The 23,024-nt window shown below is 51.1% G+C and overlaps 1 protein-coding gene across 1 annotated transcript in view; it reads right to left on the bottom strand.

Moving 5' to 3' along the window:
* Positions 1–4,384: 4,384 nt before the first annotated feature.
* fuca2 (alpha-L-fucosidase 2) overlaps positions 4,385–23,024 on the bottom strand; it is a 35,424-nt gene continuing 16,784 nt past the window's right edge. Inside the window, exons 4-7 of the mRNA XM_085979207.1 lie at positions 19,979–20,189; positions 12,964–13,154; positions 8,722–8,830; positions 4,385–6,854 (exon numbers count right to left, since the gene is read on the bottom strand). Of these exons, the coding sequence (XP_085835333.1) occupies positions 6,714–6,854; positions 8,722–8,830; positions 12,964–13,154; positions 19,979–20,189 (652 nt within the window). The 3' untranslated portion in view covers positions 4,385–6,713. The remainder of the gene's footprint in view (positions 6,855–8,721; positions 8,831–12,963; positions 13,155–19,978; positions 20,190–23,024) is intronic.

Genomic DNA, 23,024 nt, shown 5'->3' on the forward strand with positions numbered 1-23,024 from the left:
ATGCTGCAATGTTCTTAGTGATTAAAAGCCTTCAGTTGAATCCTTGTCTTTGAGTCATTGATGGCATATCAATTTTAATCACTAAAACACCAAGATGGATCGACTCCTGAAACCAGAGCGCTTGGATCTGGACCCCCATGCCTCAGACGCAGCCATACAGTTCGGACACTGGTTCCAATGCTTCGAATTTTTCATTGCAAACTCATCCACCACCATAGCAGCCGCAACCGCTACCGGAGACATGAAACTGGGAATCCTGCGAAACTGGGTGAGCCATCGGGTCTCCCCTCTCATCCAAGATGCCACCAGCTACGGGGATGCCTGCACCATTCTGAAGGCCCACTACATGCGGCCAATAAACGAGGTGTACGCCAGGCATCTTCTGACTACTCGCACGCAGCGGCATGGTGAGTCACTAGAGGACTTTATACTAAGCCTAAAAGTACTGGGCAGAGACTGTAACTGTAAGGCCGTGTCTGCCATCGCGTACACGGAGGAGCTGATTCGAGACTCCCTTATTGCGGGCCTCAGTTCAAATTACATTCGGCAGAAACTGTTTGAAAAGGAGGGACTGGACTTAAAACAGGCTATAGATAGAGCGCGATCGCTGGATATGGCCCAGAAGAACTCTGAATCCTGTTCCCCAGGCCACGCGACCCACTCCGCCTCGTGCGCGCCATGGGGGCCGCCATCTTGGAAGCCATCTTCACATCCCAGGTCTCAGGCCAGCCCAGCACCATCGGAGCCCCAGCCTCCACCCAGGAGCCCCACTACTGCCGCGATGCATCGGGGCCCGAAATGCTACTTCTGCGGCCAGGACAAACACTCCAGGCATCTGTGCCCAGCGAAGGGCACCACCTGTTTTAAATGCGGGAAGAAAGGACATTTCAGCAAAGTCTGCAGAGGGAACCCCGCCTCCAACTCCACCACCGCCGCGTGCGCGCCGTGGGAGCGGCCATCTTGGAAGCCATCTTGTCCACCCTCATGGAGTCCACCATCTTGCCCCGACTACACGGACCTCCAGGACCCACTGGTGGCCTCGATCACAGTGGATCAATCCAGGCCGCATCCGTTGTCTAAATCGATGATGGACATAGAGGTAAACGGGAACAAGGTTAAATGCTTGATTGACTGCGGGAGCACCGAAAGCTTTATTCATCCTAGCCTGGTAAAACAACTTTCACTAACGATAGTCCCCACACAGGGCAAAATCGCCATGGCCAATAAGACTCATACCTCAAAAACTACAGGTTTCTGCGCGGTTATGTTGTCGGTAAAAGGCAATGATTACAGAGATTTTAAACTATTGATAATGCCAGATCTCTGTGTGAGCGTGATCTTGGGTCTGGACTTCCAGTGCCACCACCAAAGTATCACGCTTACCTACGGTGGGTCCCAGCCGCCCCTCACAGTGTGCGGTCTGGCTACCCTGAAGGTCAAGCCGCCCTCTCTGTTCGCCAACCTCGCACCCAACTGTCGACCCATAGCGACCAAGAGTAGGCGGTACAGCTGGGAGGACAGATGGTTCATTGCGTCAGAAGTAGAAAGACTCAAGCGGGAGGGTATCATCGAATGCAGTACCAGCCCGTGGCGCGCCCAGGTAGTAGTAGTTAAGGGTAGCGAAAAGAAGCGGATGGTGATAGATTATAGCCAGACGGTTAATCTATACACCCAGCTAGACGCCTACCCTCTGCCCCGCATAGCGGATATGGTTAACCAAATCGCGCAATACCGGGTGTTTTCCACCATCGACCTAAAATCGGCATACCACCAGCTCCCCATTAGGCCGGAGGACCGTCCAAACACCGCCTTCGAGGCGAACGGACGTCTCTACCACTTCCTCAGAGTCCCCTTTGGGGTAACGAACGGGGTCTCGGTCTTCCAGCGGGAGATGGACCGCATGGTCGATGAGAACCAGTTAACAGCCACCTACCCATACCTAGACAACGTCACCATCTGCGGCCACGATCAGCAAGACCACGACTCGAACCTCGCGAGATTTCTGAAAACCGCCCTCAGACTCAATCTCACCTACAACAAGGATAAGTGTGTCTTTAGCACCACGCGCCTCTGTATCCTGGGCTGCGTGGTGGAAAACGGGGAAATCGGTCCGGACCCCGACCGATTGCGCCCCCTACGGGAGCTACCCCTACCAAACACTCCCAAGGCCCTGAAAAGGTGCCTGGGGTTCTTCTCCTATTACGCCCAATGGGTCCCCAATTATTCCGACAAGGCCCGTCCCCTCCTGAAATCAACGTCCTTCCCACTCACGGCCGAGGCCCACGCCGCCTTCAACAGCATTAAACACAACATTGAGAAAGCCGCGCTGCGGGCAGTGGACGAAAACATCCCTTTCCAGGTCGAAAGCGATGCGTCCGACTTCGCTTTAGCAGCCACCCTCAACCAGGATGGGCGGCCCGTAGCCTTTTTCTCAAGAACCCTCCAAGGGCCCGAGATCAGGCACTCCTCAGTAGAGAAGGAGGCCCAGGCCATAGTGGAGGCAGTGCGGCACTGGAGGCACTACCTAGCCGGCAAACGCTTCACCCTGCTTACCGACCAGCGGTCGGTAGCCTTCATGTTTAACAACAAACAGAGGGGGAAGATCAAGAACGACAAAATTCTCAGGTGGCGGATCGAACTCTCCACGTTTGAGTACAACATAATATATAGGCCGGGGGCCCTCAACGAATCCCCCGACGCCCTATCACGAGGGATGTGTGCCAGCATCCAGGGGGACAGGCTACAGGGCCTCCACAATGGCCCCTGCCACCCGGGGGTCACCCGGCTATTCCACTTTATAAAATCCCGTAACCTGCCCTATTCCATCGAGGAGGTCCGGTCTATGACCAGGGGCTGCCGCACTTGTGCGGAATGCAAGCCCCGTTTTTTCAGGCCCGACCGAGCCCACCTGATCAAAGCTACACGGCCATTCGAGCGCCTGAGCTTAGATTTCAAGGGACCACTCCCCTCCACCGACCGCAATGTGTACCTTCTCAACATTGTGGACGAGTACTCCCGCTTCCCATTCACCTACCCCTGCCCAGATATGACCAGTGCCACGGTCATCAAGTGCCTCGGCAACCTGTTTTGCACGTTCGGCATGCCTAACTACATCCACACTGACAGGGGGGTGTCGTTCATGAGTGATGAACTGCGCCAATACCTGCTGTCAAAGGAGATAGCCACGAGTTGGACCACTAGTTATAACCCCCGGGGTAATGGGCAAGTGGAGAGGGAGAACGCGACAGTGTGGAAGGCGGTCACCTTAGCACTAAGGTCTAAAGGCCTCCCCACCTCCCGCTGGCAGGAGGTCCTCCCAGACGTACTCCACTCGATAAGGTCGCTACTGTGCACTGCTACTAACGCCACTCCCCACGAGAAGATGTTTGTTTTTCCCTGCAAATCAACCTCAGGAGTATCCCTACCCTCGTGGCTCTCCACCCCAGGGACAGTCCTGTTACGGAAGCATGTGAGGGGCCACAAAACGGATCCCCTCGTGGAGGCAGTACACCTACTCCACGCAAACCCACAGTACGCATACGTCAAGCACGCCGACGGGCGTGAAGACACCGTGTCCATAAAGGACCTCGCCTCGGCAGGAAGCGACGACGACGACCCACCTCCACCATCCCCAGAGGTATCCTCACCGCCCCCAGAAGTACCTGCAACACCCCCAGCACATGGGTATGCCCAGGAGGGCACCACGGACTCCCGGTCGGAACCCGAGGTACTGTTGCGACGTTCAGGAAGGACTATCACACCCCTGGACAGACTAAATCTGTAGAAGGGGTGAATGTGATGAAATATATGCCTTCATCAGCCCATGTGTTTCACCTGCTTGTATTGTGTGAACCGCCCCCTTTTGTTCCTATTGTGTGTATTGGCTACGCCCCTATCTTTTGCCATATAAAGGTCTCAAAAGCTGTATGAGTCATTCCTACTGATGGCATATCAGACACTATTAACCAGTTCGCCTGGATCATGTACTCGTCTGCCTCGGACACTCTTCCTCTTTTGCTGAACTGATCCTTCAGTGTCCCAACAGTCAGAATATCGATCTTGCTTAGTGTAATTCCTGTGACTTGATAACTTGTCACCAAGGCAACGTCAGGGCTGAATGGACATCTCCTGGTCCCTCATCAGCCTCAGACCCTGTCGAGACTCACACAGACAGACCTCTGTTGGTGCGGTCTTGCCACGTTACTGATGGCTGGCTTAATCTAGCCTTGGGTTTGTCTGACACTCACTTGCCCTTGAATGTGTTAGTGTAGGATTGTGTGTATAAGATGATGGTGACGGCCTCCTCCCTCCTTGTATTTGGACTTGGGTTTCACCCCTTGTCTGATCAGTTGCTGTGCGATCCAAAAGATTTTCATTCAAAGTCTTTGCATTGTGAGCTTTTTATTTAATCGCGTATGAAAAAGTACAATTTACTAAAGTCAATTGTGACAATAATGACAGAAGAAACTGCCGAACACATTTCCTTTCTCTCCTGAAGGCGTCGATCCATGCCCGAGTCCAATTCTTGGTGCCGGCAGCCTGCGCGAGCTCACCCAAGCGGCCGTCCTTCATGTGTGCTCCTCGACAATGGGCGCTGACACACTAGTCAACTAGAGGAGCCATCACACCTGAAGCAGATCCCGTCCTCGGCTGTGCGGACAACACTTCCGACAGGAGCCACTCGGCACTGGGCTGCTTTTAACAACTCACCCAGCCTGGGAACACTGTACAGGTCCTTACTTACCAGACCAGCTGGCTCAGAGGAGCGACACTGGGACTCTCCCAGTCTGCTTGCCTCAGTTCGACACTGGGTAGTGCATTAATCCATTAAACCAGAGGGGTGGGGAGGGTGGGGAGAGGAGAGGAGGGTACGGGAGGGGAGGGTGGGGAGGGGAGAGGAGGGGAGGGGAGAGGAGGGCAGTATAGCTTCCCTTTCAAAGGTGTTTTTATACCTTCTGTCTGAGAGTATCGGGAACGTACCAGAACAGTTGTGTAATTCGCCCAGATGTCGAGATCCAGCCAGATCTATAAACGCTGCGGTTAGTCAGCAGTGTTTACCATATGCCCACGTCATCATCTGATGTTTGCAATTTAATCACTTAAAATAATAACACGCTTTTCAATTACTTCAAACTTGTAACAATTGAACTTCTAACATAGCTACCAAACGTTTGCTCCCGAAAATGATAATGATTACCCACTTATTTACTTTGTATTTATAGTAACTTAAACGACTCAAATTAAGAGTCCACGAAAATTTGTAAAATGTCCAGCTTCCATCTCCGTAACATCGCCCATCTCTGCCCTTCCCTCAGCTCATCTGCTGCTGAAACCCTCATCCCTGTCTCGGTCACCTCCGCACTCGACTATTCCAATGCACCCCTGGCCGGCCTCCCAGCTTCCCCCCTCCAGAAACTTGAGCTCATCCAAAACTCTGCTGCCCCGTGTCCTAACTCGCACCAAGTCCCGTTCACCCATCACCCCTGTGCTCACTGCCCCGTGTCCTAACTCGCACCAAGTCCCATTCACCCATCAGCCCCTGTGCTCACTGACCTACAGTGGCTCTCGGTTTGGCAATGCCTCGATTTTAAAATTCTCATCCTTGCGTTCAATTCCCTCCATGGCCCCTCGTCCCTCCCTATCTCTGTAACCTCCTCCAGCCCTACAATCTCTGTGAGATATCTGCGCTCCTCTAATTCTGGCCTCTTGTACATCCCTGATTATAATCACTCCACCATTGGTGGCCGTGCCTTCTGCTGCCTGGGCCCTAAGCTCTGGAATTCCCTCCCTAAACCTCTCCGCCTCTCTCTCCTCCTTTAAGACGCTCCTTAAAACCGACCTCTTTGACCAAACTTTTGATCATCTGTCCTAATATCTCCTTATGTGGATCGGTGTCAAATTTTGTTTGATAATCGCTCCTGTGAACCGCTTTGGGACGTTTTACTACGTTAAAGGCGCTATATAAATATAAGTTTTTGTTGTTGAGTCAGTACGCACTCAAAGGGACAGAAATGACTCTTGGGCGGTTGTGCAGAGAGCGGTAGTGCATCGACCACCCGTTATACGCCCACGTGGCACCGACCACCCGCCTGGCATCGACTTCAATGGAGCTGAATAGCGGGCCGGGCGTATAGCAGGCAGTCAATGCACTACCACCCTTTTCCACTATCGCCCGGGGCGAATTTCCACCCAAAGTACTGCTCCCTCTGGCCTCTGTGCTCATCCATGGTTAAGTATCGGGTCAAAGCAATTAGCCTTTCACCGGCTCGCTCTGTGAATGGGGTCGCCCCACGCTGACTGGCTATGGACTAAGACCGCAGGCCTCTCACAGGGACAAGGAGACATACAGCACCCTGTGATGGCTTTCCATGTATCCGACTCAGGAGGGCACTGAGTGCAAAGTGCAGCCACACCTCCCGAGGCGAGTGTGGCATTTTACACACTTGTAGACAGGAATAAGGTCGGGGGGAGGAGGAGCGGGGGACCACATTAATTTTGTATCATCCGCAGCGCACCAACAAAATCACTTTCCACATCTGCTAAAACGGCACCATTTTTTTTCTCAGTAACTGAAATTGCTAATGTCCTAACTAAAATAAAAAATTAACAAAAGAAGTGGGAAACAAAGGGATTAAGTTTGTCCAATTCCTGAGAGACTGGCGAATCAGCAGAATAGCCCTCACAGATTGTCACTCGATAACTGCCCAATCTCATCAAGCCACATTACTGAGTTTCAGGGTCCAGCCCCACTGGCAGGGGAGTTGTCTGATGTTGAGCCTGGGCAGCACCACAACCAGTCCCTGGTCTCCAAAGGTCTCCCACTGCAGAGGCTCAGAGTATCCCACGAGGCTTACCTTGTTAACAAAAATAAAACAAACAGATAAACTCGATGGTTACATAGGATATACGGCCATTCGGCCCAACCAGTCCATGCCGGCGTTTATGCTCCACTCGAGCCTCCTCCCGTCTTTCCTCATCTAACTCGATCACCGTAACCCTCTATTCCCTTCTCCCTCACGTGCTTGTCCAGCCTCCCCTTAAATACATCGATACTATTCACTTCAACCACTCCCTGTGGTAGCGAGTTCCACATTCTCACCACTCTCTGAGTAAAGAAGTTTCTTCTGAATTCCCTATTGGATTTCTTGGTGACTATCTTATATTGATGGCCTCTAGTTATGCTCTTCCCCATTAGTGGAAACATTCTCTCTGTATCCACTCTATCAAAGCCTTTCATAATTTTAAAGACCTCTATTAGGTCATCCCTCAGCCTTCTTTTTTCAAGAGAAAAGAGACCCAGCCTGTTCATCCTTTCCTGATATGTATACCCTCGCATTTCTGGTATCATTCTTGTTAATCTTCTCTGCACCCTCTCCACTGCCTCTATATCCTTTTTATAATATGGCGACCAGAACTGTACGCAGTACTCCAAGTGTGGTCTAACCAAGGTTCGATACAGGTTTAGCATAACTTCCCTACTTTTCAATTCTATCCCTCTAGAAATAAACCTTAGTGCTTGGTTTGCTTTTTTTATGGCCTTGCTAACCTGTGTCGCAACTTTTAGTGATTTGTGTATTTGTACTCCGAGATCCCTTTGTTCCTCTACCCCACCCAGACTCGCACCCTCCAAGTGATAAGTGACCTCCCTATTCTTCCTACCAAAATGTAATACCTCACATTTATTTGTGTTGAACTTCATTTGCCAATTATATGCCCATTCTGCAAGTTTATTAATGTCCTCCTGTAACTTGTTGCCGTCCTCCTCAGTATTGACTATCCCCCCCAATTTGGTGTCATCTGCAAATTTAGAAATTTTGTTTTTATTCCAAAGTCTAAATTGTTAATATAAATTGTGAACAGCAGTGGTCCCAGCACTGATCCTTGTGGAACACCACTACCCACCTTCTGCCACTGTGAATAGCTACCCTTTACCTCTACTCTCTGCTTTCTGTCTTGAAGCCAGCCAGCAATCCAATCTGCTACTTGTCCCCTGACTCTGCATTATCTGACCTTATTCATTAGTCTATCATGTGGTACCTTATCGAAGGCCTTTTGAAAATCTAGGTAAATTACATCTACTACATTACCCTTGTCTACTCTCTCGGTTACCTCTTCAAAAAATTCAATGAGGTTAGTCAAGCAAGATTTTCCCTTTTGAAATCCATGCTCACTATTCATGACTATGTTTTTGGTTTTTAGACGTTCTTCTATTTTCTCCTTTAGTAGGGATTCCATTATTTTTCCTACCACCGATGTTAAGCTGACTGGTCTATAGTTCCCTGGACATGTTCTATCTCCCTTCTTAAATATCGGTATTACATTAGCTATCCACCAGTCCTCTGGCACTACGCCTTTTTCTAACGAACTATTAAATATGTGTAGTAATGCCTCTGCTATCTCTTCCCTAGATTCTTTTGAAATGCGTGGATGCAATCCATCCGGGCCAGGGGTTTTATCCTCTTTGAGTTTGATTAGTTTATTTAATATATCACCTCTTTTTATTTTAAATGCACTTATCTCATCATCCAATGTCATGTCCACCTGTTCTATCTCCCTGGTAAATACTGAAGCAAAATAATAATTTAATATTTCTGCCATCGCTCTATCGTTACCTGTGGTATTGTCCTGTCTATTCCTTAATGGTGTGAATGTCGGGTTGAGCCAGGTTGAATGCCTTAATCTCATATCACTCGGTTATGTTTTTATTTAAAGAATTCTAACCTTTGTTTTCCCTGCTGTAACATAGGGAGCGCCAAGGTTCAGCAATCCGACTTCTGGCCAGGTGAGGAATATTGCGTAAAGTACCTGCTTCTCAGGTGAGGACGTGTACCTGTCAAAATACATATCCATCTTCAGAAAATAAAACACCGACAGCAGATTACAGACCCTGTCGACCGTTCAGTGTCCAGCCTCACACATTGAGAAAGGAACCTGTTGCCCGGGTAACCAGACCACAGTGCCATCCACAAGAGAGGAGAACTAATCAGAACATACAACTGGATAAGAGTAATCATTGAAAGGCACCGATGCTCCTTAACGTTTCACCCTGGGCTGAGGGGTAAATATTGGCCCCAGGACACCGGGGAGAACTCCTCTGATCTTCTTCAAAATAGTGGCCGCGGGATTGTTTACATCCACCTGAAAGCGCAGACGGGGCCTGGTTTAACGTCTCATCTGAAAGGCGGCACCTCTGACAGTGCAGCACTCCCTCAGCACTGCACTGGGAGTGTCAGCCTGGCTTTATGTGCTCAAGTCCCTGGAGTGGATCCAGGAGGTAAGTGTCATTATACCTACCTACTGGTTCCAGCATCCCTGCCTAACACAGACCCCGCGATCGGAGACCCCCCTCACGATCCTCCGATCGCCTTCCTGTACTCCCCCTTTCCCCCCACCGATGATCCTCAGGCCTTTCCCGATGCTACCCCCCACCCACCCATCCTAGGGTACTTAAGGAAGTGGCCCTAGAAATAGTAGATGCATTGCTGGTCATCTTCCAACATTCTTCCAACATTCGATGGAATCTGGAACAGTACCCATGGATTGGAGGGTAGCTAATTTTACCCCACTATTCAAAAAAGATGGTAGAGAGAAAACGGGGAACTACAGGCCGGTAAGCCTGACATCGGTAGTGGGGAAAATACTAGAGTCCATTATAAAAGATGTAATAGCAGAGCACTTGGAAAACTGACAGGATCGGACAAAGTCAACATGGATTTACAAAAGGTAAATCGTGCTTGACTAATCTGCTGGAATTTTTTGAGGATGTAACTGGTAAAATAGATAAGGGAGAACCAGTGGATGTGGTGTATTTGGACTTTCGATAAGGTCCCGCATAAGAGATTAGCGTGTAAAGTTAAGGCACATGGAATTGGGGGCAAGGTATTGACTTGGATAGAGAACTGGTTGGCAGACAAGAAGCAAAGAGTTGGAATAAACGGGTCTTTTTCCAAGTGGCAGGCGGTGACTAGTGGGGTACCGCAGCTATTCACAATATATATTAATGATCTAGATGAGGGAACTAGATGTAATATCTCCAAGTTTGCAGACGACACAAAGCTGGGTGGACGTGTGTGCTGTGAGGAGGATGCCGAGAAACTCCAGTATGATTTGGACAGGTTGGGTGATTGGGCAGAAGCATGGCAGATGCAATATAACGTGGATAAATGCGAGGTTTTCCACTTTGGTGTCAAAAACAGGAAGGCAGAGTATTATCTGAATGGCAATAGATTGGGAGAAGGGGAAGTGCAACGAGACCTGGGTGTTCTTGTGCACCAGTCGCTGAAGGTAAGCATGCAGGTGCAGCAGGCGGTTAAGAAGACAAATGGTATGTTGGCCTTCGTAGCGAGAGGGTTTGAGTACATGAACAAGGATGTCTTGCTGCAGGGCCTTGGTGAGACCACATCGAGAGTATTGTGTGCAGTTTTCGTCGCCTTATCTGAGGAAGGATGTTCTTGCCATGGAGGGAGTGCAGCGAAGATTCACCAGACTGATACCTGGGATGGCAGGAATGACGTATGAGGAGAGATTGGGTCGATTGGGCTTGTACTCGCTGGAGTTTAGAAGAATGAGAGGGGATCTCATTGAAACTTATAAAATTCTAACAGGACTAGACAGACTAGATGCAGGAAGGATGTTCCCGATGGTCGGGGAGTCCAGAACCAGGGGTCACAGTCTAAGGATAAGGGGTAGGCCATTTAGGACAGAGTGTGGAGATGCCGGAGTTGGACTGGGGTGGACAAATGTAAGAAATCACACAACACCAGGTTATAGTCCAACAGCTTTATTTGAAATCACAAGCTTTCGGAGCGCTGCTCCTTCTTCAGGTGAAGTGGAGAAATGCATAAAGACACAGCTTATATAGTCAGAGAATCATGTCAGATGTTTACAGGTAACCTTTCCAACTGCCATTTATCACACCTCGGCAGAGAGATAATCACAGCAGTCAAAGGTGTGAATGGTGTCCAAACAGGTCAGTCAGGGAAACATTACATCAAAGAACAATGAGGTGGGGTCACAAGGGGTCAAATATTGCAGATGCTGGGGTCTGTATGAAAAACAAAAAATCAGACAAAAAACATTTTTTTGGGCTGGAAATCACAGCAGGTCCAGCCGCATCTGTGTAGAGAGAACAAGCCAATGTCGACTCGAGTCTGGATGACCCTGCATCAGGTGGGGTTACATGTAGCGTGACATGAACCCAAGATCTCGGTTAAGGCCGTCCTCATGGGTGCGGAACACCTCGCTAAGGCCATCCCCACGCCTCCACTACTCGCTTTCAAACAGCCGCCTAACCTCAAACAGACCATCGTTCGCAGCAAATTACCCAGCTTCCAGGAGAACAGCGACCACGACACCACACAACCCTGCCACAGCAACCTCTGCAAGACATGCCAGATCATCAACACAGATACCATCATCACACATGAGGACACCACCCACCAGGTACATGGTACATACTCATGTGACTCGGCCAACGTTGTCTACCTCATACGTTGCAGGAAAGGATGCCCCGGAGCATGGTACATCGGCGAGACCATGCAGACACTGCGACAACGGATGAACGGACACCGCGCAACAATCACCAGGCAGGAGTGTTCCCTCCCAGTCGGGGAACACTTCAGCAGTCAAGGACATTCAGCCTCCGATCTTCGGGTAAGCATTCTCCAAGGTGGCCTTCGAGACACACAACGCAAAATCGTCGAGCAGAAACTGATAGCCAAGTTCCGCACCCATGAGGACGGCCTTAACCGAGATCTTGGGTTCATGTCACGCTACATGTAACCCCACCTGATGCAGGGTCATCCAGACTCGAGTCGACATTGGCTTGTTCTCTCTACACAGATGCGGCTGGACCTGCTGTGATTTCCAGCCAAAAAAAATGTTTTTTGTCTGATTTTTTGTTTTTCATACAGACCCCAGCATCTGCAATATTTGACCCCTTGTGACCCCACCTCATTGTTCTTTGATGTAATGTTTCCCTGACTGACCTGTTTGGACACCATTCACACCTTTGACTGCTGTGATTATCTCTCTGCCGAGGTGTGATAAATGGCAGTTGGAAAGGTTACCTGTAAACATCTGACATGATTCTCTGACTATATAAGCTGTGTCTTTATGCATTTCTCCACTTCACCTGAAGAAGGAGCAGCGCTCCGAAAGCTTGTGATTTCAAATAAAGCTGTTGGACTATAACCTGGTGTTGTGTGATTTCTTACATTTAGGACAGAGATGAGGAGGAATTTCTTCACCCAAAGAGTGGTGAGCCTGTGGAATTCTCTACCACAGAAGGCAGTAGAGGCCAATTCATTAAATATATTCAAGAAGGAGTTAGATATATTTCTTAAAGCTAAAGGGATCAAGGGATATGGGGAGAAGGCAGGGACAGGGTACTGAATTTGGATGATCAGCCATGATCTCATTGAATGGCGGAGCAGGCTCGAGGGGCCGAATGGCCTACTCCTGCTCCTATCTTCTATGCTTCTATGTTTCACCCCCCGCCCCTGAGGCTCCGTCCCCAATCATTGCTTCACTCCCTCCCCCGCCCGATCCTCCGGCCCCGATCCTTTCTCCCTTCCCCCCACCCCCCCCGCCCACACACAGTGCTCAGGAGTCCAGCCACGATCCTCTCTTCCTCCCCCCGACCTCCCGATCCGCCTCCGGTCACCCCCGGCCCCCACCCGATTCTCTCCCTCCCTCCCTCCTCTGTGCAGCCTCGAGCCACAGGCCTAGCCGCCCGGAGCCAGCCAGCCTCTCGATCTGTCTGGCTGCGAGTCGGAAACAGCGGCCTCGCATTCAAATTAGGCCCTGCCGTTAAAAGTCGACGGGGCCATGCAGGAAACATGTTCTCCCGGGTTTCCCAACCGCCTCGGAGCCCCCCCCGCCCACCCCGCCGCCCACAAACCTCCTTCCCCATTAAAATTCAGCCGCTTGTGTCTAAATCCCCGGCGTTCTTCATACACCTACCAGACTCCGGGCGTGATGGTGTCGCTCTGCTCCCTCCAGGGCTTGGTGTTGTAGATCGCCTGGCCGTTTACATTCAGCCACTGCCCCATCTGCTTCAGCCTCTCTTCAAAGATGGGGACTATCCGTCCGTCGTGAGTGGGCCCAATGTTCATTAAGAGATTCCCTCCACAGGAGACGGTTTCGACCAGCGTCTGAAAGACAGAACAATCAAAGTAGCAACGCCCCTCGCCGGAGAAGGATCAGCAAATCACTTTCAGTTCGTTGTCAAGCGGCGAAGCAATGTTCATCTCTATGGAACTCATCACCTTGTAATTAATGTGTGATATCCCGGGCAGAAAAGCAACACCCAACTCGCCAGCCCCACCCACGCCCAGCCAACCCAAAAAAAGTTTGACAAACTATATTTCCCCTCATGAAAATTATGATCTTTAAATTCTGGGTAAGATTATGCATTTATCAAAATGCAGAATCATTTCTGGGGAACAGAACGCTTCTCTGGGCTGATCACAGACAGTCAGCATTAAATACCAGATAATACAGCTTAGGTTAGATACAGAGTAAAGCTCCCTCTACACAGTCCCATCAAACACTGCCAGGGCAGGTACAGCACGGGTTAGATACAGAGTAAAGCTCCCTCTACACTGTCCCATCAAGCACTCCCAGGGCAGGTACAGCACGGGTAAGATACAGAGTAAAGCTCCCTCTACACTGTCCCATCAAACACTCCCAGGGCAGGTACAGCACGGGTTAGATACAGAGTAAAGCTCCCTCTACACTGTCCCATCAAACACTGCCAGGGCAGGTACAGCACGGGTTAGATACAGAGTAAAGCTCCCTCTACACTGTCCCTTCAAACACTCCCAGGGCAGGTACAGCACGGCCTAGATACAGAGTAAAGCTCCCTCTACACTGTCCCATCAAACACTGCCAGGGCAGGTACAGCACGGCCTAGATACAGAGTAAAGCTCCCTCTACACTATCCCATCAAACACTCCCAGGGCAGGTACAGCACGTGTTAGGTACAGAGTAAAGATCCCTCTACACTGTCCCATCAAACACTCCCAAGGCAGGTACAGCACGGGTTAGATACAGAGTAAAGCTCCCTCTACACTGTCCCATCAAACACTGCCAGGGCAGGTACAGCACGGGTTAGATACAGAGTAAAGCTCCCTCTACACTGTCCCTTCAAACACTCCCAGGGCAGGTACAGCACGGCCTAGATACAGAGTAAAGCTCCCTCTACACTGTCCCATCAAACACTCCCAGGGCAGGTACAGCACGGGTTAGATACAGAGTAAAGCTCCCTCTACACTGTCTCATCAAACACTCCCAGGGCAGGTACAGCACGGGTTAGATACAGAGTAAAGCTCCCTCTACACTGTCCCATCAAACACTCCCAGGGCAGGTACAGCACGGGTTAGATACAGAGTAAAGCTCCCTCTACACTGTCCCATCAAACACTCCCAGGGCAGGTACAGCACGGGGTAGATACAGAGTAAAGCTCCCTCTACACTGTCCCATCAAACACTCCCAGGGCAGGTACAGCACGGGTTAGATACAGAGTAAAGCTCCCTCTACACTGTCCCATCAAACACTCCCAGGGCAGGTACAGCACGGGTTATATACAGAGTAAAGCTCCCTCTACACTATCCCATCAAACACCCCCAGGGCAGGTACAGCACGGGTTAGATACAGAGTAAAGTTCCCGCTACACTGTCCCATCAAACACTCCCAGGGCAGGTACAGCACGGGTTAGATACAGAGTAAAGCTCCCTCCACACTGTCCCATCAAACACTCCCAGGGCAGGTACAGCACGGGTTAGATACAGAGTAAAGCTCCCTCTACACTGTCCCATCAAACACTCCCAGGGCAGGTACAGCACGGGTTAGATACAGAGTAAAGCACCTGGACCTGATGGCTTACATCCTAGGGTCTTGAGGGAAGTGGCGGTAGGGATTGTGGATGCATTGGTAATAATTTTCCAAAACTCCCTGGACTCGGCAATGGTCCCGGCAGACTGGAAAACTGCTAATGTAACACCCTTATTTAAAAAGGGCAGTAGACAGAAGCCTGGAAACTATAGACCGGTTAGCCTAACATCTGGGGTAGGTAAAATTTTGGAGTCCATTATTAAGGAGACAGTAACAGGACATTTGGATAATCATAATTTAATAGGACAAAGTCAGCATGGTTTTATGAAGGGGAAGTCATGTTTGACAAATTTGCTGGAGTTCTTTGAGGAAGTAACATATAGGGTGGATAAAGGGGAACCAGTGGACGTAGTGTATTTAGACTTCCAAAAGGCATTTGACAAGGTGCCACACAAAAGATTATTGCTTAAGATAAAAAATCACAGGATTGGGGGTAATATTCTGGCATGGATAGAGGATTGCCTATCTAACAGAAGGCAGAGAGTTGGGATAAATGGTTCATTCTCAGACTGGCAATCAGTAACTAGTGGTGTTCCGCAGGGGTCAGTGCTGGGTCCCCAACTCTTTACAATCTATATTAACGATTTGGAGGAGGGGACCGAGTGTAACATATCAAAGTTTGCAGATGATACTAAGATGGGAGGGAAAGTAGTGAGTGAGGAGGACATAAAAAACCTTCAAGGGGACATAGACAGGCTAAGTAAGTGGGCAGAGATTTGGCAGATGGAATACAATACTGGAAAGTGTGAGGTTATGCACTTTGGCAGGAAAAATCGTAGAGCAAGTTATTATCTTAATGGCAAGAAACTGGAAAGTACAAAGGGATCTGGGGGCCCTGGTGCACGAAACTCAAAAGGTTAGTATGCAGGTGCAGCAAGTGATTAAGAAGGCCAATGGAATGTTGGCTTTCATTGCTAGGGGGATAGAATATAAAAATAGGGAGGTATTGCTTCAGTTGTACAAGGTATTGGTGAGACCGCACCTGGAATACTGCGTACAGTTTTGGTGTCCATACTTAAGAAAGGATATACTTGCTCTCGAGTCAGTACAAAGAAGGTTCACTCGGTTAATCCCGGGGATGAGGGGATGGACATATGAGGAGAGGTTGAGTAGGTTGGGACTCTACTCATTGGAGTTCAGAAGAATGAGAGGCGATCTTATTGAACTATATAAGATTGTGAAGGGGTTGGATCGGGTGGATGCGGGGAAGATGTTCCCGATGATGGGTGAAACTAGAACTAGGGGGCATAGTCTTAGAATAAGGGGCTGCTCTTTCAAAACTGAGATGAGGAGGAACTACTTCACTCAGAGGGTGGTAGGTCCATGGAATATGCTGCCCCAAAAAACTGTAGAAGCTACATCATTACATAAATTTAAAACAGAAATAGACAGTTTCCTAGAAGTAAAGGGAATTAAGGGTTACGGGGAGCGGGCAGGAATTTGGACATGAGTCTAGGTTCGGATTGGTCATGACCCTGTGGGTAGCGGAGCGGGCCCAGGGGCCGTGTAGCCTGATCCTGCTCCTATTTCGTGTGTCTAATTCTGTTAGATGCAGGAGATGGTTCTGTGATAGTGGATTGGCAGTTAGGATCAGATCAGCCATGATCTTATTGAATGGCGGAGCAGGCTCGAGGGGCCGATTGGCCTACTCCTGCTCCTATTTCTTATGTTCTTATGTTCTTACACTGCCCCATCAAACACTCCCAGGGCAGGTACAGCACGGGCTAGACACAGAGTAAAGCTCCCGCTACACTTTCACATCAAACACTCCCAGGGCAGGTACAGCACGGGTTAGTTACAGAGTAAAGCTCCCTCTACACTGTCCCATCAAACACTCCCAGGACAGGTACAGCACAGGTTAGATACAGAGTAAAGCTCCCTCTACACTGTCCCCATCAAACACTCCCAGGGCAGGTACAGCACGGGTTAGATACAGAGTAATGCTCCCTCTACACTGTCCCATCAAACACTCCCAGGGCAGGTACAGCACAGGTTAGATACAGAGTAAAGCTCCCTCTACACTGTCCCATCAAACACTCCCAGGGCAGGTACAGCACGTGTTAGATACAGAGTAAAGCTCCCTCTACACTGTCCCATCAAACACTCCCAGGGCAGGTACAGCATGGGTTAGATAAAGAGTAAAGCTCCCTCTACACTGTCCCATCAAACACTCCCAGGGCAGGTACAGCACGGGTTAGATACAGAGTAAAGCTCCCTCTACACTGTCCCATCAAACACTCCCAGGGCAGGTACAGCACGGGTTAGATACAGAGTAAAGCTCCCTCTACACTGCCCCATCAAACACTCCCAGGGCAGGTACAGCAGAGGTTAGATACAGAGTAAAGCTCCCGCTACACTTTCACATCAAACACTCCCAGGGCAGGTACAGCACGGGTTAGTTACAGAGTAAAGCTCCCGCTACACTGTCCCATCAAACACTCCCAGGACAGGTACAGCACGGGTTAGATACAGAGTAAAGCTCCCTCTACACTGCCCCATCAAACACTCCCAGGGCAGTTACAGCACGTGTTAGATACAGAGTAAAGCTCCCTCTACACTGTCCCATCAAACACTCCCAGGGCAGGTACAGCATGGGTTAGATAAAGAGTAAAGCTCCCTCTACACTGTCGCATCAAACACTCCCAGGGCAGGTACAGCACGGGTTAGATACAGAGTAAAGCTCCCTCTACACTGTCCCATCGAACCCTCCCAGGGCAGGTACAGCACGGCCTAGATACAGAGTAAAGCTCCCGCTACACTTTCACATCAAACACTCCCAGGGCAGGTACAGCACGGGTTAGATACAGAATAAAGCTCCCTCTACACTGTCCCATCAAACACTCCCAGGGCAGGTACAGCACGGGTTAGATGCAGAGTAAAGCTCCCTCTACACTGTCCCATCAAACACTCCCAGGGCAGGTACAGCACGGGTTAAGTACAGAGTAAAGCTCCCTTTACACTGCCCCATCAAACACTCCCAGGGCAGGTACAGCACGGGTTAGATACAGAGTAAAGCTCCGGCTACACTTTCCCATCAAACACTCCCAGGGCAGGTACAGCACGGGTTAGATACAGAGTAAAGATCCCTCTACACTGTCCCATCAAACACTGCCAGGGCAGGTACAGCATGGGTTAGATACAGAGTAAAGCTCCCTCGACACTGTCCCATCAAACACTCCCAGGGCAGGTACAGCACGGGTTAGATACAGAGTAAAGCTCCCTCTACACTCTCCCATCAAACAGTCCCAGGGCAGGTACAGCACGGGTTAGGTACAGAGTAAAGCTCCCTCTACACTGACCCATCAAACACTCCCAGGGCAGTTACAGCACGGGTTAGATACAGAGTAAAGCTCCCTCTACACTGTCCCATCAAACACTCCCAGGGCAGGTACAGCACGGGTTAAATACAGAGTAAAGCTCCCTCTACACTGTCCCATCAAACACTTCCAGGGCAGGTACAGCACGGGTTAGATACAGTGTAAAGCTCCCTCTACACTGTCACATCAAACACTACTAGGCTATATACATTTTAAAATTCACATCCTTGTTTTCAAATCCTTCCATGGCTTCGTCTCTCCCTATCTCTGTAATCTCCTCCAGCCCTACACCTCTCCTAGATATCTGCACGCCTCCAATTCTGGCCTGTTGAGCATCCCCGATTTCCATCACTCCACCATTGGTGGCCATGCCTTCAGCTGTCAAGGCCCTAATTTTCTGGGATTCCCTCCCTGAACCTCTTCACCTCTCTCTCCTCCTTTGAGGCACTCTTTAAAACCTCCCTCTTTGACCATGATAGTGCAAGGCAAAAGGAGAACTTGTCCCATTACCATCTCCTCTCGCCTCACACCATCATCCCTTTTGTCATTCAGTCTCTCCTGCCCTCCACCCTATCACAGACCGTCCCTTTTGTTCTTTCCTCCCCTCCCCCTCTCCCTGCCCCTACACTTGCTGAAAAACCTGTTCCATCTCCAACTTTTTCCAGTTCTGACGAAGGGTCATCCACCTGAAACGTTAACTCTGTTTCTCTCTCCACAGAAGCTGACTGACCTGCTGAGTATTTCCAGCATTTTCTGGTTTTATTTCAGATTTGCAGCATCGGCAGTATTTTGCTTTTCTATCCCCACTTCTGATCTTATGATGGAGCTGAGGTCATTGGTGAAGCAGCTGAAGATGGTTGGTCCTAGGACACTTCCCTGAGGAACTCCTGCAGCGATGTCCTGGGGCTGTGATGATTGGCCTTCAACAACCACAACCATCTTCCTTTGTGCTAGGTATGACTCCAGCCAGTGGAGAGTTTTCCCCCTGATTCCCCATTACTTCAGTTTTGCTAGGGCTCCTTGATGCCACACTCGATCAAATGCTGCCTTGATGTCAAGGGCAGTCACTCTCACCTCACCTCTGGAATTCAGCTCTTTTGTCCATGTTTGGACCAAGGCTGTAATGAGGTCTGGAGCCGAGTGGTCCTGGCGGAACCCAAACTGGGCATCAGTGAGCAGGTTATTGGTGAGTAAGTGCCGCTTGATAGTACTGTCGACGACACCTTCCATCACTTTGCTGATGATTGAGAGTAGACTGATGGGGCGGTAATTGGCCGGATTGGATTTGTCCTGCTCTTTGTGGACAGGACATACCTGGGCAGTTTTCCACATTGTCAGAAAGATGCCAGTGTTGTGGCTGTACTGGAACAGCTTGGTTAGAGGCGCGGCTAGTTCTGGAGCACAAGTCTTCAGCACGACAGCCGGGATTTGTTTGTCGGGGCCCATAGCCTTTGCTGTATCCAGTGCGCTCAGCCATTTCTTGATATCACATGGAGTGAATCAAATTGGCTGAATGGCTTCTGTGATGGTGGGGACCTCAGGAGGAGGCCGAGATGGCTCATCCACTCGGCACTTCTGGCTGAAGTTGGTTGTCTTTTGCAATAGATAGAGGGATAGATAGAGATAGAGAGAGAGATAGAGGGAGAGATATAGCAAGAGAGAATGATAGAGAGATAGAGAGTCAGAGGGATAGATAGAGATAAAGATAGAGGGATAGATATAGAGAGAGAAAGAGAGAGAGAGACGGACAGACAGACATGTTTTACCTTTACCAGTTGTTCTATTGAAAGGTAATCGCTGAGCTTTGCCTCTCTCCGGTATCCCCAGGACTTGGTGTCAATGGTCATGCAATTCTCCCACTTGTGGGGCAGGAGATGACCTGGGTTATACCGATCAGCACATGTGTAGTAGCCGCCATGTTTGCAGATTGTGCCGTAACCCCAGCGATCATTGGTGACAACCGTCTTTCCCACCGGGCTAGAATGACAATAAGAGCGAGCGGCTTAGCTGTGTGTAATCGGGGAGCTCAAACCTTTGATTCGGCAGCACCTCCCAAACCCGCGACCTCTTCCACCTAGAAGGACAAGGGCAGCAGGCGCAAGGGAACACCACCACCTCCAAGTTCCCCTCCAAGTCACACACCATCCTGACTTGGAAGTATATCGCCGTTCCTTCATCGTCGCTGGGTCAAAATCCTGGAACTCCCTCCCTAACAGCACTGTGGGAGCACCTTCACCACACGGGCTGCAGCGGTTCAAGAAGGCGGCTCACCACCACCTTCTCGAAGGCAACTAGGGATGGGTAATAAATGCTGGTCTTGCCAGCGATGCCCACATCCCAGAAACAAATTTTTTAAAAGCTTCCCTCCTGCAACAAAAGGACATTAGTGAACCAGTTGGGCTTTTACGACAAGGTCACTTTTACCGAGACCAGCTTTTTATCTCTCGATGTTTCTATGAACCGAGCTCCCATTCTCTGGATCATTAGTCCGGGCCTCTGGATTGCTGGTCCAGTCACATCAGCACTACACTGCTATACACATGGGGGGTCTGCAATCGGCAGCAGGGGTGGGCGCTGTGCCCCCTGAAGTGGAGCGAGGGGGAGGCAGGAGGCTGGTTAGGGTGTCAGTGGCGGAGACCAAGAGCCCAGGTACAACCTTGGAGCAAGACTGCGGTAAACATCAGAAACTGCGCTCCGACAAACCGGACATCCCAAAAAACAACGGCAAAGGTGACGTGACACTATTCAGGAGAAATACGGTATTTTAAATCAACAGTAAATCTCCCACTTTAAGACCATTCTCCAGTAACAGTGGTTTTCAGATTTCCCCGCGGGTGAATGTTAGCACAGTCCTAGCGACCTGTGACTAGGATTATCTTGTGATATGTGTTCCTGTTACGGTTAACTCCAGCAGCAACGTATTACCTCATACCTACAGAGAGAGACCCCGATTGTAAAGGGGGGAGGTGTGAGGGAGGTGTGGGGGAGAGGGGGTGGGGTTTTGGTAGGGTGGGCATGAGCCTGGAAACGAGCGACACACCCAGGGCATGGAGCACCGGCCGATCTGACCGTTTATGTCAATAGTCTCCGACTCCCGTTGCTGGGCGGGAGCGGGAGCGGGAATTCGAGTGGCAGGAGGCCACAGCCAGGGACAACCCCCCCGCTCCCGGGAATGCTCACCGACCGTTAGGCAGTGGGGGGTGTGGCCGCGATCGTGGGGGGGGGTGGAGCCCCGGGCAAAGGATGGCTCAAGGGAGTCGTCACTGCTCCCTGCTCAGGTCTCCAACTAAATATTTATAGCAGGACCCCACTGCCCTCCTGCGGGTGTCCCGCACGCCCGCTCAGAAGAGCAGGTTAGTATCGGGACATGGATGAAAGGCAGCGGGAACAGAGGGGGGGGGGGGGAAGGCAGCAGGGTTGGAGTATAAGAGTGAGGAAGTCTTGCTACAATTGTACAGGGCCCTGGTGAGACCACACCGGGAGTACTGGGCACAGTTTTGGTCTCCTTATCTAGGGAAGGATAAATTTGCCTTGGAGGCGGTGCAACGAAGGTTCACTAGATTGATTCCTGGGATGAGAGGGCTGTCCTATGAGGAGAGATTGTGTGGAATGGGCCGATACTCTCTGGAGTTTAGAGCAATGAGAGGTGATCTCATTGAAACGTACAAGATTCTGAAGGGGATTGACAGGGTAGATGCTGAGAGGTTGTTTCCCCCTGGCTGCAGAGTCTAGAACTAGGGGGCACAGTCTAAGGATAAGGGGTCGGCCATTTAAGACTGAGATGAGGAGGAATTTCTTCACTCAGAGGGTTGTGAATCTTTGGAATTCTCTGCCCCCGAGGGCTGTGAATGCTGAGTCTTTGAGTATATTCAAGGCTGAGGTCGATAGATTTTTGGACACATGGAGAATCAAGGGATATGGGGATAGGGCGGGGAAAGTAGAGTTGAGGTCGATGATCAGCTGTGATCTTATTGAATGGCGGAGCAGACTCGAGGGGCCGTGTGGCGGAGCAGGCTCGAGGGGCCGTGTGGCGGAGCGGGCTCGAGGGGCCGTGTGGCGGAGCGGGCTCGAGGGGCCGTGTGGCGGAGCGAGCTCGAGGGGCCGTGTGGCGGAGCGGGCTCGAGGGGCCGTGTGGCGGAGCGGGCTCGAGGGGCCGTGTGGCGGAGCGGGCTCGAGGGGCCGTGTGGCGGAGCGGGCTCGAGGGACCGTGTGGCGGAGCGGGCTCGAGGGGCCGTGTGGCGGAGCGGGCTCGAGGGGCCGTGTGGCGGAGCGGGCTCGAGGGGCCGTGTGGCGGAGCGGGCTCGAGGGGCCGTGTGGCGGAGCGGGCTCGAGGGGCCGTGTGGCGGAGCGGGCTCGAGGGGCCGTGTGGCGGAGCGGGCTCGAGGGGCCGTGTGGCGGAGCGGGCTCGAGGGGCCGTGTGGCGGAGCGGGCTCGAGGGGCCGTGTGGCGGAGCGGGCTCGAGGGGCCGTGTGGCGGAGCGGGCTCGAGGGGCCGTGTGGCGGAGCGGGCTCGAGGGGCCGTGTGGCGGAGCGGGCTCGAGGGGCCGTGTGGCGGAGCGGGCTCGAGGGGCCGTGTGGCGGAGCGGGCTCGAGGGGCCATGTGGCGGAGCCGGCTCGAGGGGCCGTGTGGCGGAGCCGGCTCGAGGGGCCGTGTGGCGGAGCCGGCTCGAGGGGCCGTGTGGCGGAGCCGGCTCGAGGGGCCATATGGCCTACTCCTGCTCCTAATTCTTATGTTCTTATGGGATCAAAGGGGGTAAGTCGGTGCGCTCACTATAACTGCCCGCCCAGTTTCCACCAGGCGAGGAGATTTAAA

The sequence above is a fragment of the Somniosus microcephalus genome, chromosome 3 (assembly GCF_052327205.1).
Source record: "Somniosus microcephalus isolate GS21.2 chromosome 3, FLI_Smic_1.0, whole genome shotgun sequence".
Taxonomy (NCBI): Eukaryota; Metazoa; Chordata; class Chondrichthyes; order Squaliformes; family Somniosidae; genus Somniosus; species Somniosus microcephalus.